The sequence below is a fragment of the Triturus cristatus genome, chromosome 1_2, assembly GCF_964204655.1.
Source record: "Triturus cristatus chromosome 1_2, aTriCri1.1, whole genome shotgun sequence".
Taxonomy (NCBI): domain Eukaryota; kingdom Metazoa; phylum Chordata; class Amphibia; order Caudata; family Salamandridae; genus Triturus; species Triturus cristatus.
Window position 1 is genome coordinate 216,445,618 of NC_140580.1, and position 26,639 is coordinate 216,472,256.

The 26,639-nt window shown below is 42.0% G+C and overlaps 1 protein-coding gene across 2 annotated transcripts in view; it reads left to right on the plus strand.

The window, feature by feature from the left end:
* The window catches only part of LOC146867068 (cGMP-dependent protein kinase 2-like), a 1,824,148-nt gene that overhangs the window by 942,769 nt on the left and 854,740 nt on the right, over positions 1-26,639 (plus strand). For both annotated transcript variants that reach the window (XM_085603485.1, XM_085603486.1), the window contains exon 8: positions 16,842-16,936. In XM_085603485.1, coding sequence (XP_085459611.1) covers positions 16,842-16,936 — 95 coding nt within the window. The remainder of the gene's footprint in view (positions 1-16,841; positions 16,937-26,639) is intronic.

Here is a 26,639-nt window from a genome sequence, read left to right on the forward strand (position 1 = left end):
ATCCAGATTTTTTGTAACCTACTAAGTGATCATGAAAGAACAGCCTGTTTAATATCTGGTGACTACAACACAAACCTTTTTCAAGAACTTCCTGAAGAGCACGATGCACCATGGCCAGATATTTTGGAACAAACAAAGCCTACTGGTAACAAATATAGCAAAGTCGACTAATACATTTTGGGTTACACAATTCTGAACGGTCGCTTTTCCATGGCCAGTCCACCAAATTGGACAAGAACAAATGGTCGTACTCAGTCCTTCTTAGATTACACCATTTGTAACAAGGAAATGCTCCCTCTGATCGAAAATTACACCAAAGCTGCACAAGGAGACAGCAATCACTGACCCCAATTACACCATTTGTAACAAGGAAATGCACCCTCTGATCGAAAATTACACCAAAGCTGCACAAGGGGACAGCGATCACTGACCCCAAGTGATCACTATGACATTCCACTTAGCACGGCATGCCGTGACAAGCCAGACAACAAGAGGAATTCACACAGAGAACCTCAAAAGGTTAAAATGGTCAGATCCCATTATACCAACAACAATGACAAAATGCAGAGTTGTGCAAGGTATAAGGAGTGTCGATGAAATCCCGTCCACCACATCATGGGAACTTTTCTCCCGGAAACTGCTCAAAAATTTCCCATGCACTTCACGAAAAACTAAAAAAGGTAATTTAATATTAACAACTGCTGAAATTAAGAATCTAAAATCATTACTTAATTCTGAGCATAGACAAGCACGTAGGCACCCAGGGGAAAACCAGCTATTTAACATATATAAGCAAGCCCAAAAAGCATTTTGACAAGCAATATTTCTAGAGAATAATAAACGTTCTGAGCAGTTCTGGCTTAAATTGGTACATGCAAGTAAAAACCATAACCCAAAATTATTTTGGTTGCTTGTTAATGGGAAAACATACAATCAATGAGGACAAAGTAGCATGAACATTTGTGAGGTCGAATGGGTATTCTTTCTAATGACCCACTTTGAAAAACCAGAAAAAGAAGAAGGTTCACTGGTCAAACCTCCAACTTTGGCCCTTCACACCAATGTACGCCAACTGCAGCTCTCCCTAGGTATAATTCATGCTGGGACACTTGAGCAACATGTAGAACTGAACATAAGGACGCCATCGGTAATTGACATCAAATCACCGCCCCAACATGAAGAGTTGCCTCAACGGGAACCCACAACACTAGAAACACTAACGAAACGAATTTAGACATATCACTAACATCTAGTCGAATTATAACCGAGGGCAGCTCAGACGGAGCTCCCGGGCCAAATGGTCTACCCCAGGGTTTGTACAAACAGGACACTGACTTTTGGGCCAAACATTTGGCACCCCTATTCAGTTACTGCTGGACTAACCAGGTCATACCGGAAACTTGTCGTGGAGCCATTATACATCCAATTTACAAAGGTGGCAAGAGATCAGACCCCAAAAATAATAGGATGATTACTCTACTGGATGTTAAATCCAAAAACAACGCTAAGCTTTTCCTTCAAGATCTGGCTTCTTGGGCCACAAAAAAACACCTTATACCCTTTAATCAGACAGGATTTGTGCCAATATCAGGAACCATAACCAACTTGTTTGCAATATCTGTCCTGTTGGATAAAGCGGTAGCCTCTGGAATGCTAATTCACGACTGTTTTGTCGACTTCAAGGCTGCTTTCAATCGCGTGCCCAGGGGCCAATTATGGTCCAAACTGCGGAAATTGGGTATTCCACCTGCGCTCTTGTGAGCCATAATAAGCTACACACAAACACATGGATCCGTATAAAACTTGGAGACGGAGCCCATATCTTCAGAAAAATACAAACATCACGTGGAGTAAAACAAGGCTATGTGCTGGTGCCCCTCCTTTTCAATCTTTTCATTTCCAATCTATTGCAGTTACTTGATGAAGTCAACTCCCATCCTCCAAAACTTGGAGTCAGCAATTTACTGTATGCAGACAACCTTGTCTTCCTCAGCCACAACAGGGTCGGCTTGCAGAGACTACTTGATTGGCTGTCTCCCTATACCATCGAAAACGAACTGGAGTTAAACATATCAAAGACAAGGGCAATCACCTATGGGTTAAGGAAATAACAAGGTGGCGGTTAGCAGTTCAAGGGTAAAAGTATCGATAGGGCCACTTCATATAAATATCTGGGGGTCCACATGGACAGAAGGGGCTCATTCTCAAAACATAGAGACGAGGTAGAAGCTAAAGCTCTGACAATCCAGGTGACATTCAAGAATCTCGCAAGACAGCTGTCCGGCCCAAGCTTGACCCCTGTTATAAGCATTATGAAGGCAAAAATACTCAATTATCTCACTTATGGTCAGGAGATCATGCAAGGGAAAGATAACAGCCTTGTGAACAAAATAGCAACAATAATCTTTAAACAAGTGCTGAGTCTTCCAAAAACCTCATCCCCTGCCCAAATACGACATGAGTTTGGTCTCTAAGATCATCGAGCCGTAGGGGCTGGAGCATTCATCAGGTCGTGCAACAAGCTACGCACTTCTAAAGAAGGAAGCTTGAAGGCTATATTGTGGCAGGAAATTTTAACCATTCAGCTTGGGAGATCGTACCTGTGCTACCTACAAGATTCCTTAAAACTCTTGGATGCAGAAGAGTTTTGTAGCTCCAAACCACCGCAGCAGGCACTCAAAATGTATATTAAAAGGAATGTCCGCTTCTGGTCCTTCACTCGGACAGAGCCCAACTGGTATAGCGTAAGCATGCCTGGCAGTCATATCAGGTTTAAGCCAGGGTTTGTGGCGCCTCATATGTCATGCACCTACTCTGTGGAAAAAAAGATTTTTGGCCCTCAGAATGGAAGAATGGCCATTCCTGTACCGCTTGCCAGGTTGGCACTGCACAAGCACTAACTTAACGTGCAGGGGGTGCGGGAGCGGTGAGGAAACAATTGAGCACGTGGTATGTCTTTGCCCTGCACTTCTCAACGATTGAAAGGTCCTGCTATGGGGCGTATGGAACAAACTTGTGTTCGCTCCTGTCGACAAGCCATTCTTGCATCCATGAATCCGGATAATCCAGTGTTTAATATCTGGTTCACCAGTTTCGTTACAAGAGCAGTAAAATACTTACAAACTGTGAGAGCCAGCAAGCTAACAATTGTTAATTCATACTGGGGAGAACTAAGCCCGTTGTTTTGCTGACCTGTTTATTTTACTGTATAACTTGACAGCGGCCGTATATGGTATTTTGCACATTGTTTTTTTATTGTCCTCTGCTTTGTGTGACCTTGAAGTTTCCACCATCTTATGTGGGGGGTTTTATCTATTCACAAATAGAACTGTATCATCAGTGGATTAGTTAGTAGTTTTTTAATAACGACTAGTGTCTTGTCCCATTGTTTTAGTATGATGTTAAAACTAGAATGGATCATTACGGTTTTTAATTGTGTCTTAACAAAAAGGATTTATCGTCTAAATGTAGCACACTTTTAAACTGCATGAACAAATAGAGACTATGTATTTTCTGACGGGTGTTGATTAGGTCTTTAAATAACTATTTACTGTTAAAAACCATAACCTTTTATTATTTACTATTTATTCGTGACGGTATAAATGGATTAAATGGACGCATTTAGGCTTGCTTTTAATAGAGCATGAGGAAATAATGTAAGTAAAGATACAGGAGTTCAGTTAACGCCCTTCTACTGCCCCATGTGTAAATATTTTAGCAACTGTCCGACATACGTTTTTATTGTTGCATGTCCATCGTTGTAATGATTTTTATTAATCAAACAATAAAGTATGTTGCTCTGTGATAATCTATTTGTGGGCTATTAAGCCAACCATGGCAAGAAACCATTTAAGAACACGAAATAGGAGGATGTGTGCCATAGCGACTATCCACGTGATTGTGGCCTTCAGCCGGAGATTGACTGGGCCTCACAGATAGAAGACAGTTATCAGTAAATAAACTGATCAGCTGGGAGAGAACTTGATAAGGGATTGCAGATGTGGAGGGGAGAATAAGAGCAAAGGGGGACTTAGGGACAGATTTACACAAACATTTTCTGCTCAGAAGCTGTGCACATTGCACATTAAAAGGGTTTGCAACTGTAAAATGGAGTTTGGCCATATACAAATGTCTTTTTATGAGCCAGAGCAGCTTTCTGATTTGAAAAAGGGCTTTTGCGACCCTTACCGAAAAGGAAGTATAAAGTGGAGTGAAAGGGACGACCCACTCCCATTTCTCATTCAGAAAGTGGTGTATCATTATTCTGTGGCGACAAATCTGATTGCAAACTATTGATCTCCCTCGCACAGTTTCCTTTTTAGCAATCATACTGTGGGACATTAGCGTGAGTAAAGAGCGGTCCATGCCTGTCCCCCTTCATATCTACCGAATTGAGAAAATGTAGGGATAGAGGCTTGCTGTCCCTTGCAGGCCTCCATCTCTTTATGTGCATCCGGTCACAGGGTTTCACAAATTGAGATATGTCTAAATGTTATTTAGTAGGCTAGACATTTTGCAATCCCCTGCAAATGTGCAATTTGCAGTGACCTATTAGTACATAGGTTGCATCGCAAACTGTATTCGGATTTTGCAAAACAGTATGTACTAATTGCATATCCTTATTTATGAATGAAAAAAGTACATCTGGCAGGAAGGGATATTCAAATCACATGTTTGATTTATGAATGCAGGGTCATAGTTTTAGGACTAGAAAAGCAAGGAAAAAACATCGTGGAGAGACAAAAAGATAAGATGGAATTGGTCTTAGTATTTTAGAAGGGTGGTGCAGTGAGTTTCTTTTGGAAAGTAGAGCTGATGGAGTGCTCCTATGGATGGAGACAATAATTCTTCTGGAAGCATAATTGCAGCTATTATATCTAGGGAAGGGCAAGTGGAAAGGATACAACATTTCTGAGTTGAAGTGTTGGGACAGGATTGATTCATGCATTGTACATGGGCATGCACTCTTGCCCTGAGTAAACCAAATGCATATGAAACTGCTTTCCTAACTTTTACAAGTTCAGCTAACATGCTAATCTAGTGTGCGTGAGGCAGCCTAGACCTGATCTTGGTGATTATAAGGTTTAGAACTTATTTTGTGATCTGCAGGGTCTCAGCAAGCATGCCCTCTTTTGTCACAAGCACCTACAGTACTGATCTTGAGTTGCTGTCTTGAAACGGTGGTAGCAGAGTGGCAATTTTTGATAAATTAATAGTCCTGAACAGACCTTGTTTTCTGTGTTAGAGAGGAATTCCTTGGGTAAACGTTCTGCTTCAATATGACCCTCAGACCTTCGTGCTGACATTCTGCGTAGGGCTCAAGTGTACTGTGGCACATACAGGCCAGTGAGACTGTGCACAAGGTGAGTATTTGTTTCTGTGGCCAGTTGGGTCTATTTTGAATGGCCCCTAGTTTAACAAGGCACACAATGGAGGACGGATACAGTTTTCTGAGTCAGTGGAAGTGTATTTCTGGCATTTCTATCACTGGAGACCCAGACACTGACTTGAGGGAGGATGGAGACAGGACTGCCCTTGGAAAAGCTATTTAGACCATTTAACAAGGGATTGCTGATTAGATTTTCCTGAGGCCTGCCATTCGGTGGATGGTAGGGAAGAGAGGTGAGCCAGCAGATTATGTTGTTAAAGGTGGAGACATTCCAGGCAGAGCTTGCCTTTTTATCTGTCTGCGAATGCTACTTAAGGAAGGCTGATGGTCCTCAGGTGCAAAGTCTTCACTCTTCATTTTGCCTTTCTTTTGGATACCCCTGCTTGGCGCAGGCATCATCACCACCTGCATAATGGCTGTGTCTGCTCTTAAGCTTGAAAACATCATTTGAAAGAGAACCACCCCAAACCAGTTACAGGACCTTAGATAGTGGATCTACATTCTCTGAATGAGGAAAAGAGTGAGATCCAATCTTCCCCACTCTGTTCCAGTTCCAATTCTTCAATACTGAGGAAAGAAGTGCTCTGCTGAGTATTCTGAGAGATGCTGTGCAACCAGGGCAAGTGTCTTATCACAGCCATTCTTCCAGAGTGAGGGTTCATTAACTAATGTTTGAGAAAATTGCTGGAGATGCTGAGTCAGCTCACTACCTAGAAGCCTGCCATTGAGGTAAGAAGAATGCCTAGCTCTGCAAGAGGAGAGATTGTACATGAGGAGAAGCCCAGCAAGTTATTGGTGCTTAGAACACCCAGAAGTAGCTGACCACCAGCAGAATCAAAGCTGGTGCTCACCCAAGTGATTAGGGAGCTCCTGGTTCCCAGTGTGGTTCCTGTAGTGAATTGCAAAAAGAAAAAATCAGCCGAAGTGACACCATGCTGTTTGGGAGCAAAACAACACCTGATGGATAGTTGCTGCACAGTTTGACATAGTTTCCCCCCCATAAGAAGTCATCATTGTCCTTTAGCAAGAAGCCACAACTCCTAAAGACAACCACCCATCAGCACCCAACCTGGAGGCTGCAACTTCTGAAGATGAGCACCCATCTGCACCTGGCCCGAAGGTCACAATTGAGCACCCACCAAGCAGGTCGGATGCACTGTTCAAAACCAGTGGCCAAGCGAAGATTGAGACCACCACCTGTGCGGGCCAAGGACCCACATTGCCAGAACGGACACTGAATCCAACCTCATCACCCAGCACCTCTCAAACCACATCTCCATTGATTTGGTAACATAAGACCTTATTAGACCTGGCACCATTGGCGTGGGTCTCCCTTCCATTTTTTGCTGTTGCCTACTGTGTTTTTGCTGGTCTACATGCTTTGGGCACTTTGCCACTGTTGTTCAGTGCCAAAGTGCAAGTGCTCCCTATTGTAAATTGTTGTCATGGATTAGTGACTCCATGGTTGGCTAATTTGATTTACTTGTCAGACCCTAGTACAGTGCATCATGTGTGCCCAGAGCCTGTAAAACAAATGATGGTGGTGGGCTTGCAGCACTGGTTTTGCCACCCACAGAAGCAGCTTGTAAAGTGTGTCTCAGTCCTGCCATTGCAGACCCTGTGTGCAGTCTGGGACTGCCATGTCGAGTTGGCAAGTGCATCCACTTGCCAGTCCCTAAACCGTCCCTTTTCTAAATGTTAGACACCCCTAAGGTAGGCCCAAGGGCAGGGTGCATTGTATGTGAAAGGTGGGGCATGCCCTGATGTTTTTGGCATGTCCTGATAGTGAATTACAGCCAATTTAGTTTTTTACTATTGCAAGGATATCTGTTCCCATAGGTCAGAATGGGCAGTTTGATTATAACATCTTATAATTATAACTGACCCAGGGAACAAGATGGGAAAATAAAGTGTAATATGCCTGAACATAGTGCGGGTGATTTGTACATTCTGTGTTTGAAAATACCACTTTTAGAAAGTAGGTATTTTCTTGCCTCACCATCCAGTATGCCTCTGCTAGGTTTGTGTATTCCATGTCTGGTTTGTGAGTGACAGGGGGCTGGAGAGGGCCTTGGGTCCAGCAGTCTGATGGGTCAGGGCTGGGCTGAATAGGACCTGCATTTAATAGAGAGTAGGTGGAGGAGATTTCCTTTCACCTGCTTGAGCCTTCATAGAATAGAGAGTATGGGGAGGAGTTTTCCTTTCAGCTACCTGGGCCAGGTCTGCTTTCAACAGTGCTGTCTCCACCTCCTGCCAGGAAGCTGCACCAGGGGGAACAGAACTGGTTTTGGCTGGGCACAGACACTCTCTGCGTTCAGAGAACAAAGGATTTTGCAGTATACATATTGGGGCCCAGACCCCAGAACTTTAGATCACTTCTGGGAATCAAGACAAAACTTTGCCAAGGAGAGAACCAAGGAAGCTGAAGGAGGAGACTGCCCCTGTGCTGTTTGCTGTTTGGAGTTGGCCTGCAGTGGTTACTTATTGCCAAGGACAGGAGAAAAGGACCTTTGTGTGTACTTTAACTATCTTGAGGAAGAGCTCCAAGGGCTTGAAGCTGAGCTTACCTCCTGTTCTGAAGTCTCGGGGACACAAAGAATTCACCACCAGCTCCTCCTGAATTTCCTTGCTGGGAATTCTACCTGTAGAGAGGTGCCTGCTGTTGGTTTGGGCCCTCTAGAGATTGCGTGTTGCTGTGAGCTGGAAGCGCGATGCAACAAGCAAGTGGCGTATGGCCGCCAAAGCTTTTGTCATTGCATCGCTGAAGAAGCGTGCTGCCGCTGCAGCTGTTTGCCATCGCATTGCCGAAGAAGCGTGTCGCATCACCGGAGAAGCTTGCCGCTGCAGCAGAGGGTGCCATCGCATCACCGGAGAAGCGCTTTGCAGGGCCTGTCACGGCTCAAGAAACACTAAATTTTGCCGCACGGCCATTGGGCGTTCACACAGCACATCCACGTTGTCGCATCACATGAAAGACATCATTTTGTCGCATCGCACCGGATCGTCGCATCGCATCGCATCAAGGTGCCATTTTGTTGCATCGCACCGGATCACAGTAAGAAACAGACACTTTGCCTCCTCTTCGGTAAGGAACAGATGCATTGCCTCCCCTGCGCTGCAGTAAGGAACAAGTGCGCCACCTCCCCCGCCTTCCCTGCGACCCTTTTGTTTGTTTTGCATGACACATCCAAAGTACTTTGGGAGTAAAGTGTCGCTTTTACCATCTACATTGAACTAAGCTATTTCTACCATCTGAAAGTCATATTCTTATTACCATATTGTGGATTTTTGTCGTTTGGTCTTGTGTTAAGTCTAGATAAAGATTACTTATTTTTCTAAACTGGTGTGGTGTCCATTTGTAGTTTTTTCACTGTATTACTGTATGTGTTCACAAATGCTTTGCACACTGCCTCTGAGATAAGCATGTCTGCTCGTGCCAAGCTACCAGGGCGGTGAGCAGGGGTTATTTTAGGAGTGTACCCCCCTTTCCCTGACTAGAAGCAAGGGTCCCTATTTGGACAAAGGTGCAAACCATTGCCAACTAGAGACCCCCATTTCTAACAGACCTCAACACGCAAAGACTGTAATACTGTGCCTCAGTCATGCAAAGGTGAACCTGACATTAGAATGCTAACATTTACCAATGCAAATTATTTTGGCTTAAAGAGCTATTGAACCAATCTATTAACTATTCACTAAGATAACAGCTAGTTATCTTCACCTGTCCCTAGTCAATGCCTATCCCAGTATCTCTGCACGAGTTCCCTAGACATTGGAGAACTTCCTATAATGGGGAGTGGGCACTGTTATGGGTGTAGCACTTCACTAGAATGGGTAGGTGAAGTCTCAACCCTGTAACTGTTTCCCCATTGGAGTGTGTCACATTTAGTTTCACTGTGAGATTAAGAACTTTCTTTTAAACAAGAAAATAAACACTGCAGTGGAAAATGCAGCATTTCATTTACTGCTTGACTTTTGAGTGCTGAGCTCTTGTTCCCTACACTCCCACCCAAAGAACATTTTGACAGTTCATATGCACTACCCTGAGAGTCAAGTATGGAAAGGGTGCATTTAGCCCAGTTGGCAGAGCCATAGTAGGATTAAACCCTAGAACAACATAAGCAAATTACCCCAACCACTGCATTGTGGCTCAGTAGCCCTTGTCTGCTCTGTGGTTCCCCGACTAGAAGATTCCATGAAGATTATATTTTCAGAAGATAAAGTTAATTTTGAAAGAGAGTGTATTTTATTCCCAGAATAAATGCCAGCTCCATGAGAAAAAAGAAATGGGATTGATGTTGTGAGAAGGAGGTCAGGAAGCAAAGAAGGAATAGAGAGAATATTGTACAAAACGTCCATGAGCCGCTTCAGCCTGGGCCAACATTTGCATAAGACACCTTAAAATCTTGATAGACACAGCAATTCAAATGACCATGGGAAGATTCTTCTTTCTCTCCCAGATACATTTTTTATATTGTGCTGCAGCACTTTTATGGAAGGCAATGAAGCTTTGCTGAGCAAACGCCATGTTTGATACATCTGCTCTGCAAAGTGTTTTGTTTACATTCTTGAAACAAGCATTTGCAATGCAAATTGGTCTCACATTTGTGAGAGTTATTGGGATTATTAATGACAAGGTTTTTTACCTAAGTGTTTTGGATTGGAGTGGATGTATGTGGTGTGTAGTGGAATTATGTGGATTGGAATTATTAGTTGTGAAATTGTATGTGGTGGAATTGTGTTGTATGGAGTTGATAGGTGTAGTGGAATTATGTGGCATGGTGTACAGTGCAATTATGTGTATAGTAATAATGTGGTATTGAGTGTAGTAAAATTATGTGGAGTGTGATTGTGTGTTATGGAGATTACTTATGTGGAATTGTATTTTGTGTTTTGGAGTGATATACAGTGTAGTTTAATTAAGTGGTGTGCTGTTGAATTTTGTGGCATGATATGGAATTTTGTGGTGTGGATTGGATGTATGTGGTGTGTTGCAGAGTTGAAATACGTGGCTTTGTCATGAATTATGTGGCGTGGCTTGTCAATGTGTGGAGTTGAATATTGTGGTATGGACCTGTGTAGATTACTAATAATACGTTGCCAAAAGCAGCACACTATAGAAGCAACCACGTTAAAACATCATGCCAGATGACCCATGCCAAACAGCAAGTATTGAAGAACACATGCACATGAAAACACTCATACATAGGATAGAACTCCTCTACTATAACCCTGGCACACTGATCCTCAATTAATTGGTGTGTGCATACCAGAACTATGCAGCAAATGTTAGTTCAGGCAGCACAGAGTACTGCTGCAAAACATATTGCAGACAACTTAGACCAATGTGGTGCACACAGCTTAAAAACCAAAAGAAGGAAATGAGCAGTAACATAACATAATCCAATGTATTTCATTCTGAAGATGAAACATGTTACTGTTTCCAGAACTTGAATTGGAAATATAGAAGTGTAGTTATGCACTATTCAGAATTCCTGTTTGTTCCTGAGAAGTGCAAGTAAACTCCTATTAAATGTATTGCAACAGTACTAAGAAGTGGTACTATACATGGCAGTATTGGACAAGGGGTGGTGTGAGTTTTATGAGTGTAAGGTGGGCAGCTGGGAGAGGAGGGGCATTTGTTAATAAGGGAGGGGGTGCTGAGCAGTGCCTTTACCTACTTGTGCTAAGAACGCTGTGGGTTTTATGTAGCGCCATGTGTGCTGAGTTCCCAAGCCAAGTGAATATTACAGTGCCGGTCACACGCTCCATGCATGTAAGTGGGATTGTGAAAGCATACCAGGTACATTTAACTGTAAGCAGTTCACTTAGTGCGAGGCAAACAAGAGCGGCACTACTCAAGATTGTTAAATATGCGCACTGATAAGGGCTGGGCTTGTCTATTTTTCCAGAGAAATCCAGAGCTGTCCTAATAATCCTGCCTGATGGCTGTGATGGAAGATGGTGGCTGACAGTAGGGGTCCGTGTGGCATAGTCCTGCACTTTTGTCCAAGAAATACTGCCAATTTCATGTGCACATACAATTTGCATAGTGTGGCAGACTTCGGCCCACCCAGATCTTAACACAAATGATGGCATGTTTTTGGACACCTGTGACTAAAGAGACTGACACAAAAATTATTTTGTGAAATATTTTTTACATTGTCTCACGGAACAGACTAACCCACAATATAGCTTATACTTGTATGATGCTTGTGCAAAAATGTTTCCTTGCATTACAACATTAATGTTATGTTGTCTATGAATAATGAACATCCTTTTGCTAGAAAAACAGATTAAACGCATCTTAGCTGGAAAAAACGACTTGGAGCTTAAGAAAATGGCCGTACAACGTCCTCTTTCCAGGTATATTAAGCTCTTTGGAACACTGAATGGGAACCTGGATGGTACTTTAAGAACTATGATGTACCGGCATGGAACTCACAAAAGTGGTTGTCTCAGGGTCCACCAGAACAGTGCTTTAAACAGAAGGAGACAGAATTTCATTTTGATTTGCTTGCTAGATCTTCTTTTGTGTCCCAATAACAGGCCACCAGGCACTCATGTGAAAGCTGGAATGAGATACAGGAAGGCAGAAGGCCATCAAGCCAACTGTCCGCTGAGACCAAGTAGACGCATATTGTGAAACGGATGTTTGTTTCAGTGATGTGGTGGGTCATCAGCAGGGACAAAAAGGGCTATTCTAGCCTTTAATATAAGGCTGATCCTGTAACCTAATGCTTTTTGAGTTGAACATACATGAACTATATGACAGATACAATATACTGGTGAAAGGGTGTGCAGAACCCGAAGTGGTTTGTGAAATGGAAAACTGCATTGTTTTTCAGCTATCTAGGTAGCAACGTTTTAGGACCTCGTAGGGGTGATGTGCACTGGTAAACCAGCCAGTGCTTTGGGAAATGGCACCTGTAATGGCATGATGGAAGGGCCCTGCATAGCAGTGTGATTGTGGAAAGATTGTGTACAAGAGCATGCTAAGTTTTTCCCCTTGTGAACTTTTTTACAAACTCTGGAAAACTCACAAAGGTCGTGATGTATATATTATGGGGAACATTTTGGCACTGTGGGTGTAATGCAATATTTCACTTTCAGTGGGACATGCCTTTCAAAGAATAGCTTTGGAAAGAAAACTGTTCTACAATAATTTTTTTCTGAGAATTAATAAACTGTGCCACCCTCATTGAATGCAAAGTGTGTAAACTCCACTGGCAAAAAGTATTTTGTTGACCTTTGGTCTTGTATTTGAAATGTGCAATCACTACCAGAATGTTCAAATATGTGTTTCCCATTTAATACAGTGCTCAGTAGCACATTTTTCTGGAGTGATTCTAAAACAAGAAACAGGGTAAACATTCTAAATGTGACTTTGGTCTAATTTTCAAAAAACGAGCACAAGAGTGGATGAATCCTACCTTAATTTTTTTAGCTACGATTTAACTTTTTCATTACAATAGTTTTGAAAGTGTAACTTGAATTATACCAAAGGATGTACTACCGGGTTTTACAGCACTTATTATATAATGACAGCACTGGCTATCTTTCTTTCTTTATGGTTTAAACACAACCATTGCTATTACAAAACCAGCACTTTTTAGCTCCAATTCTGATTGGCTTCAAAAACGCTAAACTATTTACCTCACGAGGAAAAATTATGGACTGCCAAAGCAGTACAAGGACATACAAATGGCATATTGTGTGCTAGTCAAATGCCGTTGACTATGAAACTAAATGTTATTTAAATACACTGCATGAGTTCTACTCTCTTGTGTCTATTTATGTTGCCCCATACTGTAGCACTGTTTATGCATAGTTGAGATTAACGGTAATGTGTTGGAAACCTGTAGTGCCTACTGCAAACTAAAGTGTTCCAAGGCAATGCAGCAGATGCCAGCACTCTGTCGGAAAAGCTAAGTTTGACACCTGGCCGGTTTACTACCGGCAACACAAGTAGTCCCTGCCGTCACCAAAATGAGCAGAATTACCTGAATCCTGTTTCCCCCCTCCCTATCTGAACAAACTTTAAGCAGCAAATATAAATGGAAAGACCTTCTAAATGTGTCCTAGAGATGCGCTAATGGCCCCTGATTAATAATTAAAAGAAACCAAGGCACAAAACTCAAGTTATAAATTAATATATACGATTTTGATTAAAGCCCTATGTAGTATGTCCGGGCTTCTTCAGACAACAACCGGCTAGCATTTTTTCTTTTTGAAAGAAAGGAACCATGGGAACAGCAAGAAGTCAGTCTTTCTAGAACAGATGGCCTTTAAGTCCTGACAATTGCTCATTAGTGAATGATTTTGAAGGAGGAATAATAGCAAGAAATTCTACAACTGTGGTTCTGAGACAGAAAAACATCGTTCTTCTCTGGCATATACAAAATTAAATGATCAGCAGAAACAGTCTAAAACAGGCTGCGACTAATTCACAAAGGCATTTTAATGTCAGAGCGATAGTTTAGATTCAACTGATGAACAATGTGGGAAACAACTGATCGATCTAAGGAAGGCGTGAACAAGTATGCGTGTCTTACACCAGAAATCAGACTGCCAGTAGTATGCTTTTCAATATACAAACCTCCAAATTCCTTCCTGAGAGCAAAGCTTCGTAGGATTTCAAATAGAGTAAAAAAAGTAATTTAAATCCACTGACCCAGTAAAGTCGTGGCAGGGCAGGCTTATTAAAACTGAAAAAATGTTTAAGCAGTAGTGGGTTAAGGCCGATGATATTTATATAAATAATCTATACGTCTACTTACCCCTCATACCACTGTCCACTTTTTGTTTAAGTACATCATATCCGTAGTGGATAATGACCCTGATAATACGACACGAACGGCAAATGACTCACCCATTAATACAATAATGACTGTGACTATGAATCCACGGGCGGCTCGACTGTCAGCATCTTGCACACTGGGTGAAGCTGCGGGGAAGCGGCGGCACAAGAACAAAATAGTGCTTGAAGTAAAGGGGCCAGTAACCATGGAAGGATACTAATATTGACATGGCCATCATGAGGAGGGACTAACCGGCCTAAAACCAATTGGAAGGCAGCATTTAGGACCTAAACCAATGAAAAAGATGGGCGGAGAGTGGGCAGAGATTCCACACAGCTTCCATGCCATACTAAATACTGCATGCCTCGCAAAGTGAGCAGCGCATGCGTGTTGCCTCTATAGGCTCGAACTAAAAAGAACTTCAGCGACACTGATGTGGAGGGATTGTTCTTGTTTAATTGTCTTGTGTAGCGAAATCTAGTGATTGTTGGCTTTCCCTTAAAAGGGCGGAATGATAAACACTATGACCTGACTGCCTTAGTCGGGCGAGCAGTCAGATCAGAAATATTCAATGGTGGAGCCAGTAGAAGCTCCACCAATGAAAACCCAGTGCTTCCTCCAGCATAAAGCGGGAACTCCGGATTTGGTGGGGTGGGGGCACTGTCAATTTGCGGTCATGCTCCAGCTCTCCAAAACTCTAAATGACCCAGCTAAGCCTTGCAACCTTTTCGCGGGTATAATTTAAACTGTTGAGCTTGTTCTTTTTATTTTATACACGTTTATTTATTAAATTTTGCAGCCTGTATACTGCATAAAGCCTATAGGTTGCATTCAGTTGTTCAAGTCACTCTGTTGTATAGCTGGTATTTTGCTAGCAAGTTACAACTCTCCAGAAGAAATCTGTAATAATAAAAAAATCTCTCTGGCCTCTCTTCGTTTATTTAAGAGAAGGAGCTGAGAAGGGTAAGAGGGACGAGAAGGGTGGGAGGAAGCAGGTCTATCAGTAGGTGGTTTTGTGCGACGCAGCTCTTGGGAGGGAATTACTGGTGGGTGCCAGCCAAGTGTGCTTTAATCATAGGCCACTAGTCAAGTAGATGTTGTAAATCAAGCCGTGGGTCCCCTCAGGGTGTGCACATTTCATGGGGCGTATAGTATATGGAGGCAGGGACTCCACAGATGCTGAGTCTGGAGAAGATCCATTGGTTTGTTTTATTTACCACTAACTGGTGATGGGTTGACTGTTCTGCACTTAATAACGCATTTCATATGCATCGTGCTTCTAAATGCATACTAACAATACTGATAGGCTCTTGAGATTTAAAATAAATCTCTGAAATAAAGTATTAATCTTAAAAAACAACTGTGGAGCCACTTAAATGATTTTGCAGTCAAAATATTGAGTGAGCACTGTGTATGGTGTGAGAGAAATTAGCTCTTTTGTTTACCAATACAAAAGACAATGACACTTTCCACTGCCTCAATCATCCCAATCAAATGCATTTGCTACCCACGCTACTAACGAACTCTGCTTCCTTCCCTCACACTCTACGACTTCTGTCTCTTCTCTGTATGCCTTTAATCGCTGTCTTGAACCTCATGATCGAGCTACAAGGGACCTGTGTCCAAATTGTTTGGCTTTGCTGAACATCGTTTGTTGAAATGGTTTAGAAAATTTCAAAAGTATCAGGAAATATGTCATTTAAAAAAAAAAACATTTCAGAAATAGTAGAGAATCAAGTCAAAATATGTTTTGCTGGACACAAGATGAATACAAACATACTTTTATGAGACGAAAAATTACCAGTGACTGAGTTGACCACTTTGATCAAAGATAATGGGCCAGATGTACATAGAATCCAGTTTGCGATTTCCTAATTGTTAATTTTAGCGATTCAAAATGGGAAATCGCAAACAGCGATGCTCGAATGTGTGTAGACCTACCTCATTAATATTAATGAGGTAGGTCGCGCTTTGCGCCCCATTGGGAATTGCTAACTACACAGGGATGGTGGTCTGCTGGAGTCAGCAGACCACAATGTCTGTGACTGCTTTACAATAAATATATATATTTTTTTTAAATGCAGCCCGTTTTCCGTAAAGGAAAGCGGGCTGCGTTTCAAAAATAAACTGAAAAGTTTTCTTTTCTTTTTTTAAGAGTAGTCACTGCCTCCTCTGAAAACATGTTTGTACTACCATTCACAAAGGGGAAGGAGCCCCTTGGGGACCCCTTCCCATTTGTGAATGATTACCATCAACTTGAAGTTGGTTGGAAAATGCAAATATTTAGCAATCACATTTTGGGCACAAAACATTCTTACAGACCACCCTAAACACGCACCTTCCTAACACTGAGTGGCAAACACTATTTGCGATTCAGTAATATGTTACTGAATCTCAAATAGGGTTTGGTACATCAGAAAAGGCTTTTTGCTGATCGCAAATGTCCGAATCTGTAAATCTGTCCGTTTGCAAGCAGAAAAAAGCTTTGTAAATCTGGGCAAAAATTGTTGTTTTGTAAGGGCGAAATTATGAGCAGACTTAACAATTTGCAAAACCCCCATCAAAAGGTGTTTCGTTCATCATGTCCTTGAAGCACTTACGTGCTTGTTGTCTAATTCCTAATATTAAGCTAAATGTTCCTTTTTTGGCAGGTGTGTGTAACTCAAACTATGGAGGGATCCCAGGAGCCACGAGAGATCAAAACCATGGGAGTTGGAGAATACTTCGGAGAGAAGGCGCTTATCAGGTAGATCACATCATCTCTCATCTTAGCTGCTTTTTATGTACCTGCACAATATGTACAAAATCACCTTTTCTATGTAATTTTTTTAAGTTCAACGAAGTTTTTATTGAAGAGGTAAAAGGTGTCTGTACATAGTACATAATGTTAAACTCATATCAATACACTATAAGTCTGTTACAATGAAAGTACATGAATCGGACTTATCAATAAAAATAGAGAAAGCATTGCAAACTGAGTGAAACATAAATGCCATTAGAGTACAAAAATTTTAGGAACATTTAGGGGAGTCAAGGTGGTTTAGGGACTTCCTGATGGGGTGGTAGGAGCTTGGAACATCTTTTGGCACTTGCAACAATATATGTTGTGACGGGTAACCAAAGATCTGAACGTTTCATTGCCATATGTAAAGGATAAACAAAGGCGGTATCCAACCTATGATTGTGACAAACAGCATACCACCAGGCCTTATAAGAACTTTTTGTAGAATCTTTCCAATTAATGGTAATGTGCTGGAAAGCAATCGCTAATAATAAATCAATATTTTGACATTAAGCGTAACATTCTGCCAAACAGAAGAAAGACTATCTAAGAAAACATGAACAAAGGAGAAAGAAAACTTAGTATAACAAATTAGATTAATTTGGGACCCTACTTGTTTCCAGAAATTATATACATAAGGACAAGAAAATAGCATGTGAAATAGATCAGCATTTGATGGCATACACGTCCAACATGTATCTGGTATAGTTGGAAATCTTTTACTTAAAGTAGCCGGTGCTAGTAAGAGTCTATTGTAGACCAAAAACAATGTTTGCGTTGTGTTGGCTGCTCTGGAGGACTTGCGTATCTTGGACCATATGTTCTTCCAGAGGGATATTGGGCAGTATTTTGTAAAATCCCGTTCCCACGCCTCTTCTGTTTTGGACTTCTGTCTGACAACAGCATTGCCTTGTAAGTAGCTATAAATAGTGGATGCTTTGGGTGTGGTTTTTAATAAGATATGAAGTCGTAAAGAGGGGTCCGGAATAGTAGAGGTGTCATGTGCAGTAGGGAGTTGAGTGTACGCATCCATAACAGTTTTCTTGAGCAGGTCATATTTGTGTATAGAGGTGGCAGGTAAATTAAATGATTGGCTAAGTGTAGTAAAAGGTAATAAATTCGATAGTGAGAATAGCTGATGGATCTATATTAATCCCTTTTCTCTCCACGTCTTCCAATAAAAGGGTTTATTTCGAATAGTTAGGTTTTTGTTGTGCCAAATTGTTGAATCAAGGAAGGATTCTATAGTGAGATGAGTTGAAGGGGGAGTTGTTGAGTCAAGGAGTTTGGAGGTATGTTTTATTATAGGAGTAGAGAAAGATTGTGGTTTACGTGAGAAGGAGAGATATTCATGAAAGGAAAAGGGAGATAAGAAAAGACGCTCAATTGAGGTCCAAAGAGGACAATCGTCTGTAGAATCAAGCAACCAAAGAGAAGCTTGACGCAAAAGGTAAGCTTTCTGATATGCCTGAAAATCGGGAAACTCAACTCCACCTTCTATTTTAGGGCGCGTTAATTTTAATATAGACATTCGAGGTTTCTTGTTACTCCACAGAAAGGAAGAAAGGATGGTGTTGACTTTCTTAAATATTTTAGCGGTGACTGGGATTGGGATATTGGAGATCGTATATAAAACAATGGGTGACAACATCATGTTTATAGTGTCTAAACGACCCCACCAAGATAAATAGAGGGGATGCCACTTAGCGGTTAGCTCTGAAATCTTTTGAATACATTTATTCATGCATAGTGCTACTGTATCTGAGATTGAGGAAGTGAAATATAAACCTAGATTCTTAATATGGTTGGAACTCCATGTGAATTTAGAGGCATTGAATTCCGATCTAAAAGTACATTTGGTTAAGGGCAAAATTTCACATTTATCATTATTCAATTTGTAGCCAGAAATGAGGGAGTATGACTGCACTTCTGCTAAAAAAGAAGGAATTGAGTCATCCGGTTTTGATATAAAAAGCTAAATATCATCAGCATAAGCTGAAAGTTTTATATGGGCATTTGATATTTGGAATCCATGTATATTTGGATTTTGACGTAATTTAGACAGAAATGGTTCTAACGTCAAATTGAATAGGAAGGGGGAGGGGGGCAACCTTGGCGCATTCCTCTACCTAAATTAAAAAATGGGGAAATCAAGCCATTGGCACAGACTGCAGCATAAGGGTTGGTGTAAAGGAAACATAAGAAAGTTATAAAATTAGGGCCAAAACCAAACCATCTAAGAGTATAAAATAAATAATTCCACTCAACTCCATCAAAAGCTTTTTCCGCGTCCAACGCTATTGCTGCCAGGGAATGCTTTAGGTGGGAAGACTTGGATAAGACATTAAAAAAAAGTAGTGTATTGTCTTTTATGAATCGTCCTTTAACAAAGCCATATTGTTCTTTTCCCAACAAATTTGGTAAGTAGGAATCTAAGCGTATGGCTAGTGCTTTAGAGAAAATTTTATAGTCAATATTGACCAGGGAAATGGGCCTGTAATTTTTACAACATTTAGAATCTTTACCTTCTTTGGGGATGAGGCAAATGTGTGCTTCTGAAAAGGAGCCCGAGGATCTGTCCATAGAGCGGAAAAAGTGTATCAAGGAGTGCAGTTTGGGTAGTAACAGTTTAGAGAAGTGAAGATAGAACTCAACGGTAAAGCTGTCTGGGCCAGGTGCCTTGTCTTTTTTTAAGGTGTTGGAGGGCCTTTAGGAGTTCTTGCTGTGTTAGGTCTAAGTCTAAGGAAGATAAATCCGGAGGATCATGATGGGGCTTTTGGATGTTTGAGAAGAACTGTGACAGTGAGTGGTCAGAAGGTTGTGTTTCAGATGCGTATAATGATCTATAAAAGAAAGACAAGTCATTAAAAATTTCGGTATCCTTGAATTTTAAAGCATAATGTTCATCATAGACAGAATCAATCTTTAATTTGTTATGCCGAATTTTCAAGTAATTGGCCAATATTTTCCCTGCTTTGTTTTTACCGCCATTGAATTTTGCGCTCGATTTTAATAGGTATAATGAGGCATCATGTGTTGACTTCTTATTAAATTGCAATTTGGCATTTATAAGTGCTGGTAGACATTCTTGCGAGTGAGAGACATAATATGAGTGTTCCAGGTTCTTAATGTCGATAAGGAGATCATTGGTAATCTTACAGGCGTTTTTCGTTTCTTTGCAACAAAGCCAATGATGAAGTCCCTTGCTGAAGCTTTGAAAGCATCCCATATAGTTGAGAATGGCAAGGACTCATTTTGATTTATCACAAAATAATCATTAAAAAAGGAGGTGAAGAAAGTAGTAAACACTGGATCTAAAACAAGCGCATTATTAAAACGCCATCTTCTAGGAACATTGGTCTTGGGTAGCATATCCAGGCCAATTGAAACAGGGGCATGGTCTGATAGAAGAATAAGAACGATATCTGCATGCAAGAGGGACTGGGAGATATTGTGAGATACAAATATATAATCAATCCTTGATTGAGTTTGATGAGCTGGGGAATAAAACGTGTATTCCCTGGTAGTCAGATTGCAAAGACGCCAAGCATCCAGAAGTTTATGCTGGGTAATGGTGTGGACAAAAGATTTGTGGGGCTTGTTGGGGACAAAAGAAACTTTGGAGTTTCTTTCTATAAATGGGTCAAACACTTGATTACAGTCACCTGCTAGTATAAAACTATCTTCAATGCAAAGGGAAATTTGCTTAGCTAATGTGGGCCAAAAAGAGACATCTCCACCAGTAGGGGCATAGACATTAAGGAAAGAAACTGGAACTCCTCTGAATGACAATTTAACAATTAGCCATCTACCATCAACATCTGAATCCTGCGATATTAGTGTGATTGGGAGAGACTTACGACACAATATCATAACTCCATTTTGTTTACCATCTCCTTGAGAAAAGAAAATTTCCCCGACCCAGCCTCTTTTTATTTTCAAAGATTCAGCCTCTGTAAGATGTGTTTCTTGCAAAAATACAATATCAGCACCCAATTTAGCTAGATGAGTCAAAACTCTCTGTCTCTTGATGGGAGAATTTAATCCCCTAATGTTCCAGGAAATTAATTTTAGTGACATGAAATATCAAAAAAGAATTGAAAAAGGAAGATGAAACAAGAGTCTACTTCAATAAAGCTGCACATGAGAGTGTAAAGATAGAAAAGAAAGAGATAAATGAACGGATCAGTCTTGAGCCAAAGAAGTATAGGAAAAACAGATGATTGGAGCCAGGAATGAAACTCAGGTATAATATTACAAGGAAAAAGAGGATAAATATATAAATGATAAATAGTGATAAAGGAGAGTTCAGATATGTAATGATAGATAGAATTATAAATATAGGAATGAAAGAAGAAGTGGAAAAAATAAAGACACCAGAAGAGAAAAAAATAAGGAGCTGCAGTACAAAACAAGGAATAAAAGACAAAACAAATGACATACCTACATAAAGGGAAAATGGATGTGGGGGTAGGTGGAACCACATGGAGCAGACGAACCATCTAGGGATGACTAGACAGAACTGGGGGAGAATCACGCCATACCGTAGATATGCCTGTAAGAGCAATGAGTACCATAATTAATGCTACAATATAAAGAGAACAAAGAACATGTAATAATGAAAACAATTAGCATGAATTTAGATTAACAAAACAACAATAAACTATAAAATTATTAAAGGTAAACTACCGATACTAAGATAAGATTAACAGTATAAAAGCTGCATTGAAAGGAACAATGATAAGTCAAATGTAGAGTTCAGGGAAGTCATGTAATGCTTGAAGAGGGAGATCCTGAAGAAACCATATGAACCGTCTTGTGTGAGTTGATGAAGCTTTGTTGACTTAGAGGATTCTTGTATGATGTTGTTTTGTTGTTATAAGTAACTTTAAATACAATCAATCAATAATCTTTATTCTCGGTCATTTAGACCATCAAAGATAAAAATACATAACATTATTTGAAATTTAAAATTTTACAATGTTGTTGAAAAAGATTTTAAATTGCACACAAGCTTCAGAATTGCATGGTTCACACAGTAAAATCCATAATAAAAATAAGCCATTATCTTGGAACTTTATACAATATCCCCCTCTTTTAGAACACGAGATCGTATGTGCCACATAGCCATTAAATACTTTGCTACAGCAAAGACAATCGGGGGTGACAAGTCGGTTTTGAGAATTCTAAACGCGGGGAGATATTTCCTAAAGCCCAAATTTTTTAGAATAGGCAGGAGCCAATACCTCCTCGCTCTTTGGTAGGCTTTGCAGAAGAAGAGCACATGTAGGTCACTCTCATACTGATGTGTGCATGCTGGACACTGCTCTACTGCTGGTGGATTGGACCAAGAGCTAGTGAAGGCCCTCAATGGCAAGGAGCCATATCTCCAATGGAGATATAGTTTTCTTGCCAGCACAGGACTCATGCCATCTAATACACTTTCCATTTGGTAGGAATCTTTAAATTGTAAAAATGTGTGAGTCAATGATCCCACCCGTGTATTACCTATATTAATGATCAACTTCCACTGGTAATAAAGTTGTGAGAGTGCCTTCCTGGAGATCCTCCTACTTGAGGTCGCAGGGTCAGTCCATAATTCCGGGAGACCCAAACTTTCACATGTGCTCCTTATATATTTTAGCCAGGGAATGTTACTGGTGTTTGGTAGAGCCAAGAACTCTCGAAGCTCATTTCTATAGTCACCAAGGTCCTGGCTGCTCCATATTCGTCGCCAAAAAGCTAAGGGCTTTAGACCTAACTCCTCAGCAATTGGCCTTAGACCTAGATCCAGTCTGAGGGGAAGCAATGGTGTGCTCAGGGGAAGGGCCACTAACTGTCTAAGAAATTTATTTTCTGTAATTGATAGAGTTTTTACAGAGACATGGCCCCAAAGTTCCGCCCCATATACAACTGAGCCCCGTGCTTGGGATTTGTAAATCTGTATCATAGGGCCCAGTGGGCGGTAAGTGGATTTGCCCATCATTCTCAAAACGCCCCCCGCCTTCTGGGATAGCTTCAAATTTGCCCTGGTCGTGTGTGTCCCCCATGTCATTTTCTCATTCAGGGTTACCCCCAGATATTCGAATGTGGTGACCCTCTCCAGACGCGCCGTGCCTAACAAAGGATTGGGGCGTGTGGAGGGGGTAGGGTTCAAAATCATAAATTTTGTCTTGGAGGCGTTTATTTCAAGGCCCCTCTCAGTACAAAACTCTAGGAACCCGTCGAGTATACGCTGGATTCCCATGGGGGGTTTAGAAAGCAGCAGGGTGTCGTCTGCAAACATTATGGCAGGCACCCTGCTGCCATTCAATTTGGGGGCATCGATATCATCTAGCCTGGACAAGTGGTCGACGACCCCGTTGACAAAGAGGCAAAACAGGGTGGGTGCAAGCACGCATCCCTGCCTCACCCCCCTGTCAACGGGGAATCTTTCCGTTAGGCCTCCCATCCTGCCATACCTGACCTGCGCAAAATTGTCCTGATGTAATTTGATCAGAATAGCCAGGATATCTGGCGGGACTCCCATATCACTAAGGACACTCCAAAGTTTGGATCTAGGCACCAGGTCGAAGGCAGCCCGTAAATCCACGAATATCGTGTACAGGCAACCCCCCTCCACAAGTGCCGTCCTCCAGTAAATAAGACTAAGGCGAAAAATTTGGTCCGTAGTGGATACCCCCTTTCTGAACCCAGCCTGCAAAGAACTCATAGTGGCAGTTTCCTCTATCCAATTCTCCAAGAGGTCTAGGATAAGCCTTCCAAAGAGCTTTTGCGAAACATCTATCAGGCTGATGGGCCTGTAGTTGGATGGGAGCAGGGGCGAACCCTTCTTAAAAATCGGGACCACCTCTGCGCCCAGCCAAGTACGGGGTACTTGCATGCCCTTTAAAATCGCATTAAATAGGACCAAAAAGTAGGGGGCCCATATATCTGGCTCCTGTTTAAAAAGATCACCAGGGAGACCATCCAGTCCGGGTGCCTTTCCGGTTGACAAACCTGTTATGGCAACCCGAACTTCCTTTATTGTGAATGGATCCCCTGCCATGCAATTATGAACTAACGGGATGGCGCTACAGCCCCCACGTCCTGGGGCCTCTGTATACAAAGATTGGAAGTGCTCCTGCCAGGTCTTAGAGGAAATGTTTGGCTCTATTGCCGGAGCTAAATCCCCAGAACCTGAACTAACAATTCGCCAGAACTTCCTTGAGTCCATAGAGGCTAAGGATCTAGCGAGTTCTTCCCATTTATTCTGGTCCCATTCTGTTTTAGCGTTAGCAATGAGCCTCTTATATTCTCGTCTCTTAGTTTGAATCTCCGACCTGTCTTTGCGGTTCTTAATACTCAGCAGGAGATCCCTCTTTGCATTACGGCACGTCGCATTATACCAAGTGCACTGATTCCTTCCACCCCCCCTCCTCGGACCATTATTAAATAAATCTGCGGATAAAAACATTACAAGCTCTTCGTGGTGCAGCCAAATTTGTTCATTATTGGCCTCTGAACTTGGTTTATCGCTTAAGAACGCCATCTTCTCCAGAATAGGGATAAGATTATTATAAAACCAAGGAAGCTTATCTCTACTAGCTGCTAATTTTTCCCACTTAATTCTTTTTCTGTTACTCTCAAGGACTAGGTCGGAGTTTAGCTGGAGCAATTCTGCTTCCCCACCGGGCCGGGCAGGGAGGAGAAAGTCCAATTCCAAAGCGTTATGATCGCTGTCTTGTCTGTCAATGACCCTAAAGTCTGTGACATATGCCCAGGAAGAGAGCTGCACTAGAATATAATCTAGTCTTGATTCCCTGCCTTTTCGATTAAATGTAACTTTGCTCGGGATGTCGGATTTGGCTCGCCCATTACAAGCCCTGAGCCCGTATCTCATAGTTAGGGCAGTAATCTGCACTGCCAGTAGGCTCCAAGCTTTTGGTGGGGTAGATACTATTGAAGGTACTCGCCATCTTACTTCTTCCTCTAGACAGGCCCCGTCTAAAAGGCCTGGTAAAGGTTCATAATGTGAATTCAAGTCCCCACCTACTACAAAAGGGAACCCCTGGGGGAGCTCCGCCAGGAGATCCGCTAATTTGTCAATAGTAGGAGACTCCTGTGAGATAGTGACCGGCCTCGAATAGACATTTACCAGCGCCAGTCTACAAGAATGGTGCCATTCCAGTAATACCACAAGTATATCTGCTGATTCCACTGGGAAACGCGTAGCCTTACATCCCAAGTGGACTCTGACCCAGGTTTCAAGTCCGCCTGATGGGCGCCCTCTTTCCCCCCATTTCGCAGGGATGGAGAATACTGCGAAGCCCCGCCTCGCATGTTCCTCTCTTTCCCATGTTTCCTGAAACATGCATAAATCCTTAGTCAGTGTATTCAGTCCAATCCTGGGAGTCAAACTTGTTTACCAGACCCGCCACATTCCAAGATAGTATTTTTAGTGAGTGGGACCTAGTACTACAGATAGTGGTGTGGGTACGAGCATCCCCTTTATTACTGGTCGTTGTCTCTGTGTATATTAGTGGGGTACTCATATCTTCCCCCACATTATGGCATACCTTGTCAGCCAGGTTGCTCAAAGCCACATGGTATTCGGGGGGGATTGGGCGGCTTTATTTCTTGACTAGTTTCAACCACAGTCTCCCCTGTTGCAGAATTAGACTTCCCACTTGTATATTTGGGCAGTCAATCTACCATGTCTAGTTGGCTGTATCTATTCTGAAGTGGGAGATGGAAATGCTGGGGGGGTCTCCGGAACTGATGGTTTTGCATGTCTACACCCCAGTTACCGCCTCTACCATGGCAAGTTTCCCATCCCTCGTCTACCATACTGGAAGTATAATGGGCAAGCTCCTGCCTACGAGAGTCAGGTGGTGCTCTCCATCCTCTTGGCAGCCCCTCACCCAATCTCTCTAGATATGTGTGGTGTATATTAATTTCGGGATTCCTTAGATATTGGCTTCTGGGATAGTAGGTAGCTCCCCTTTTCTTGAAATCTCCCCACCTGATCGGTCTTTGTATCTGTGCTCCCCAGGTCTCATCCTCTCTATCATATGCTAGAGGAGGATAAAAGAAGGAGAGGGGTAAAGATTGAATAGTGGTCCCCTCTTCCTCAATGGGCCACCCACATATATGTAGGACCGCCCTTTGGTCTTTGAAATTGACTATAACGCAGTCACCGTTTATGGATTTAGTTAAATTACCCAGCCACGGGACCCTTCGTACCATGAGAACGGGGCTCACTATACCTTCCGGGAGCGGCCTATATGTACATAGCCAATTTATCACCTTGTTCTTGAGAGAGATAGTGGATTCTTTAGAGGTGACGTTCAGTTCTGGTACCCCCGCCAACACAACAGTATATGGAGCTGCCTCTGGAGGGAGGTGTATTGGTCCAGGATTTGTTCTCTCAATCACACCCTTCATCGTTAATTTCACATTATTAAATGAATTGGTAGGAGCAGATTTACTCTCCCCAGTTTGAACTGCCCTCATTGGGGGGGAAGATATGTCATTAAACTGATTTACATGTTTGTTTGCAACATCTACCATCGGGTCAGTAGTAGTACTGGTAGACGAGATGGGTGCTGCCTGATGGACTGTATGTGAGGCACTTTTGACCTGGTTTGTAGGTTGAGGGGATCCCCTTTGTGCTACCCTATCGGGA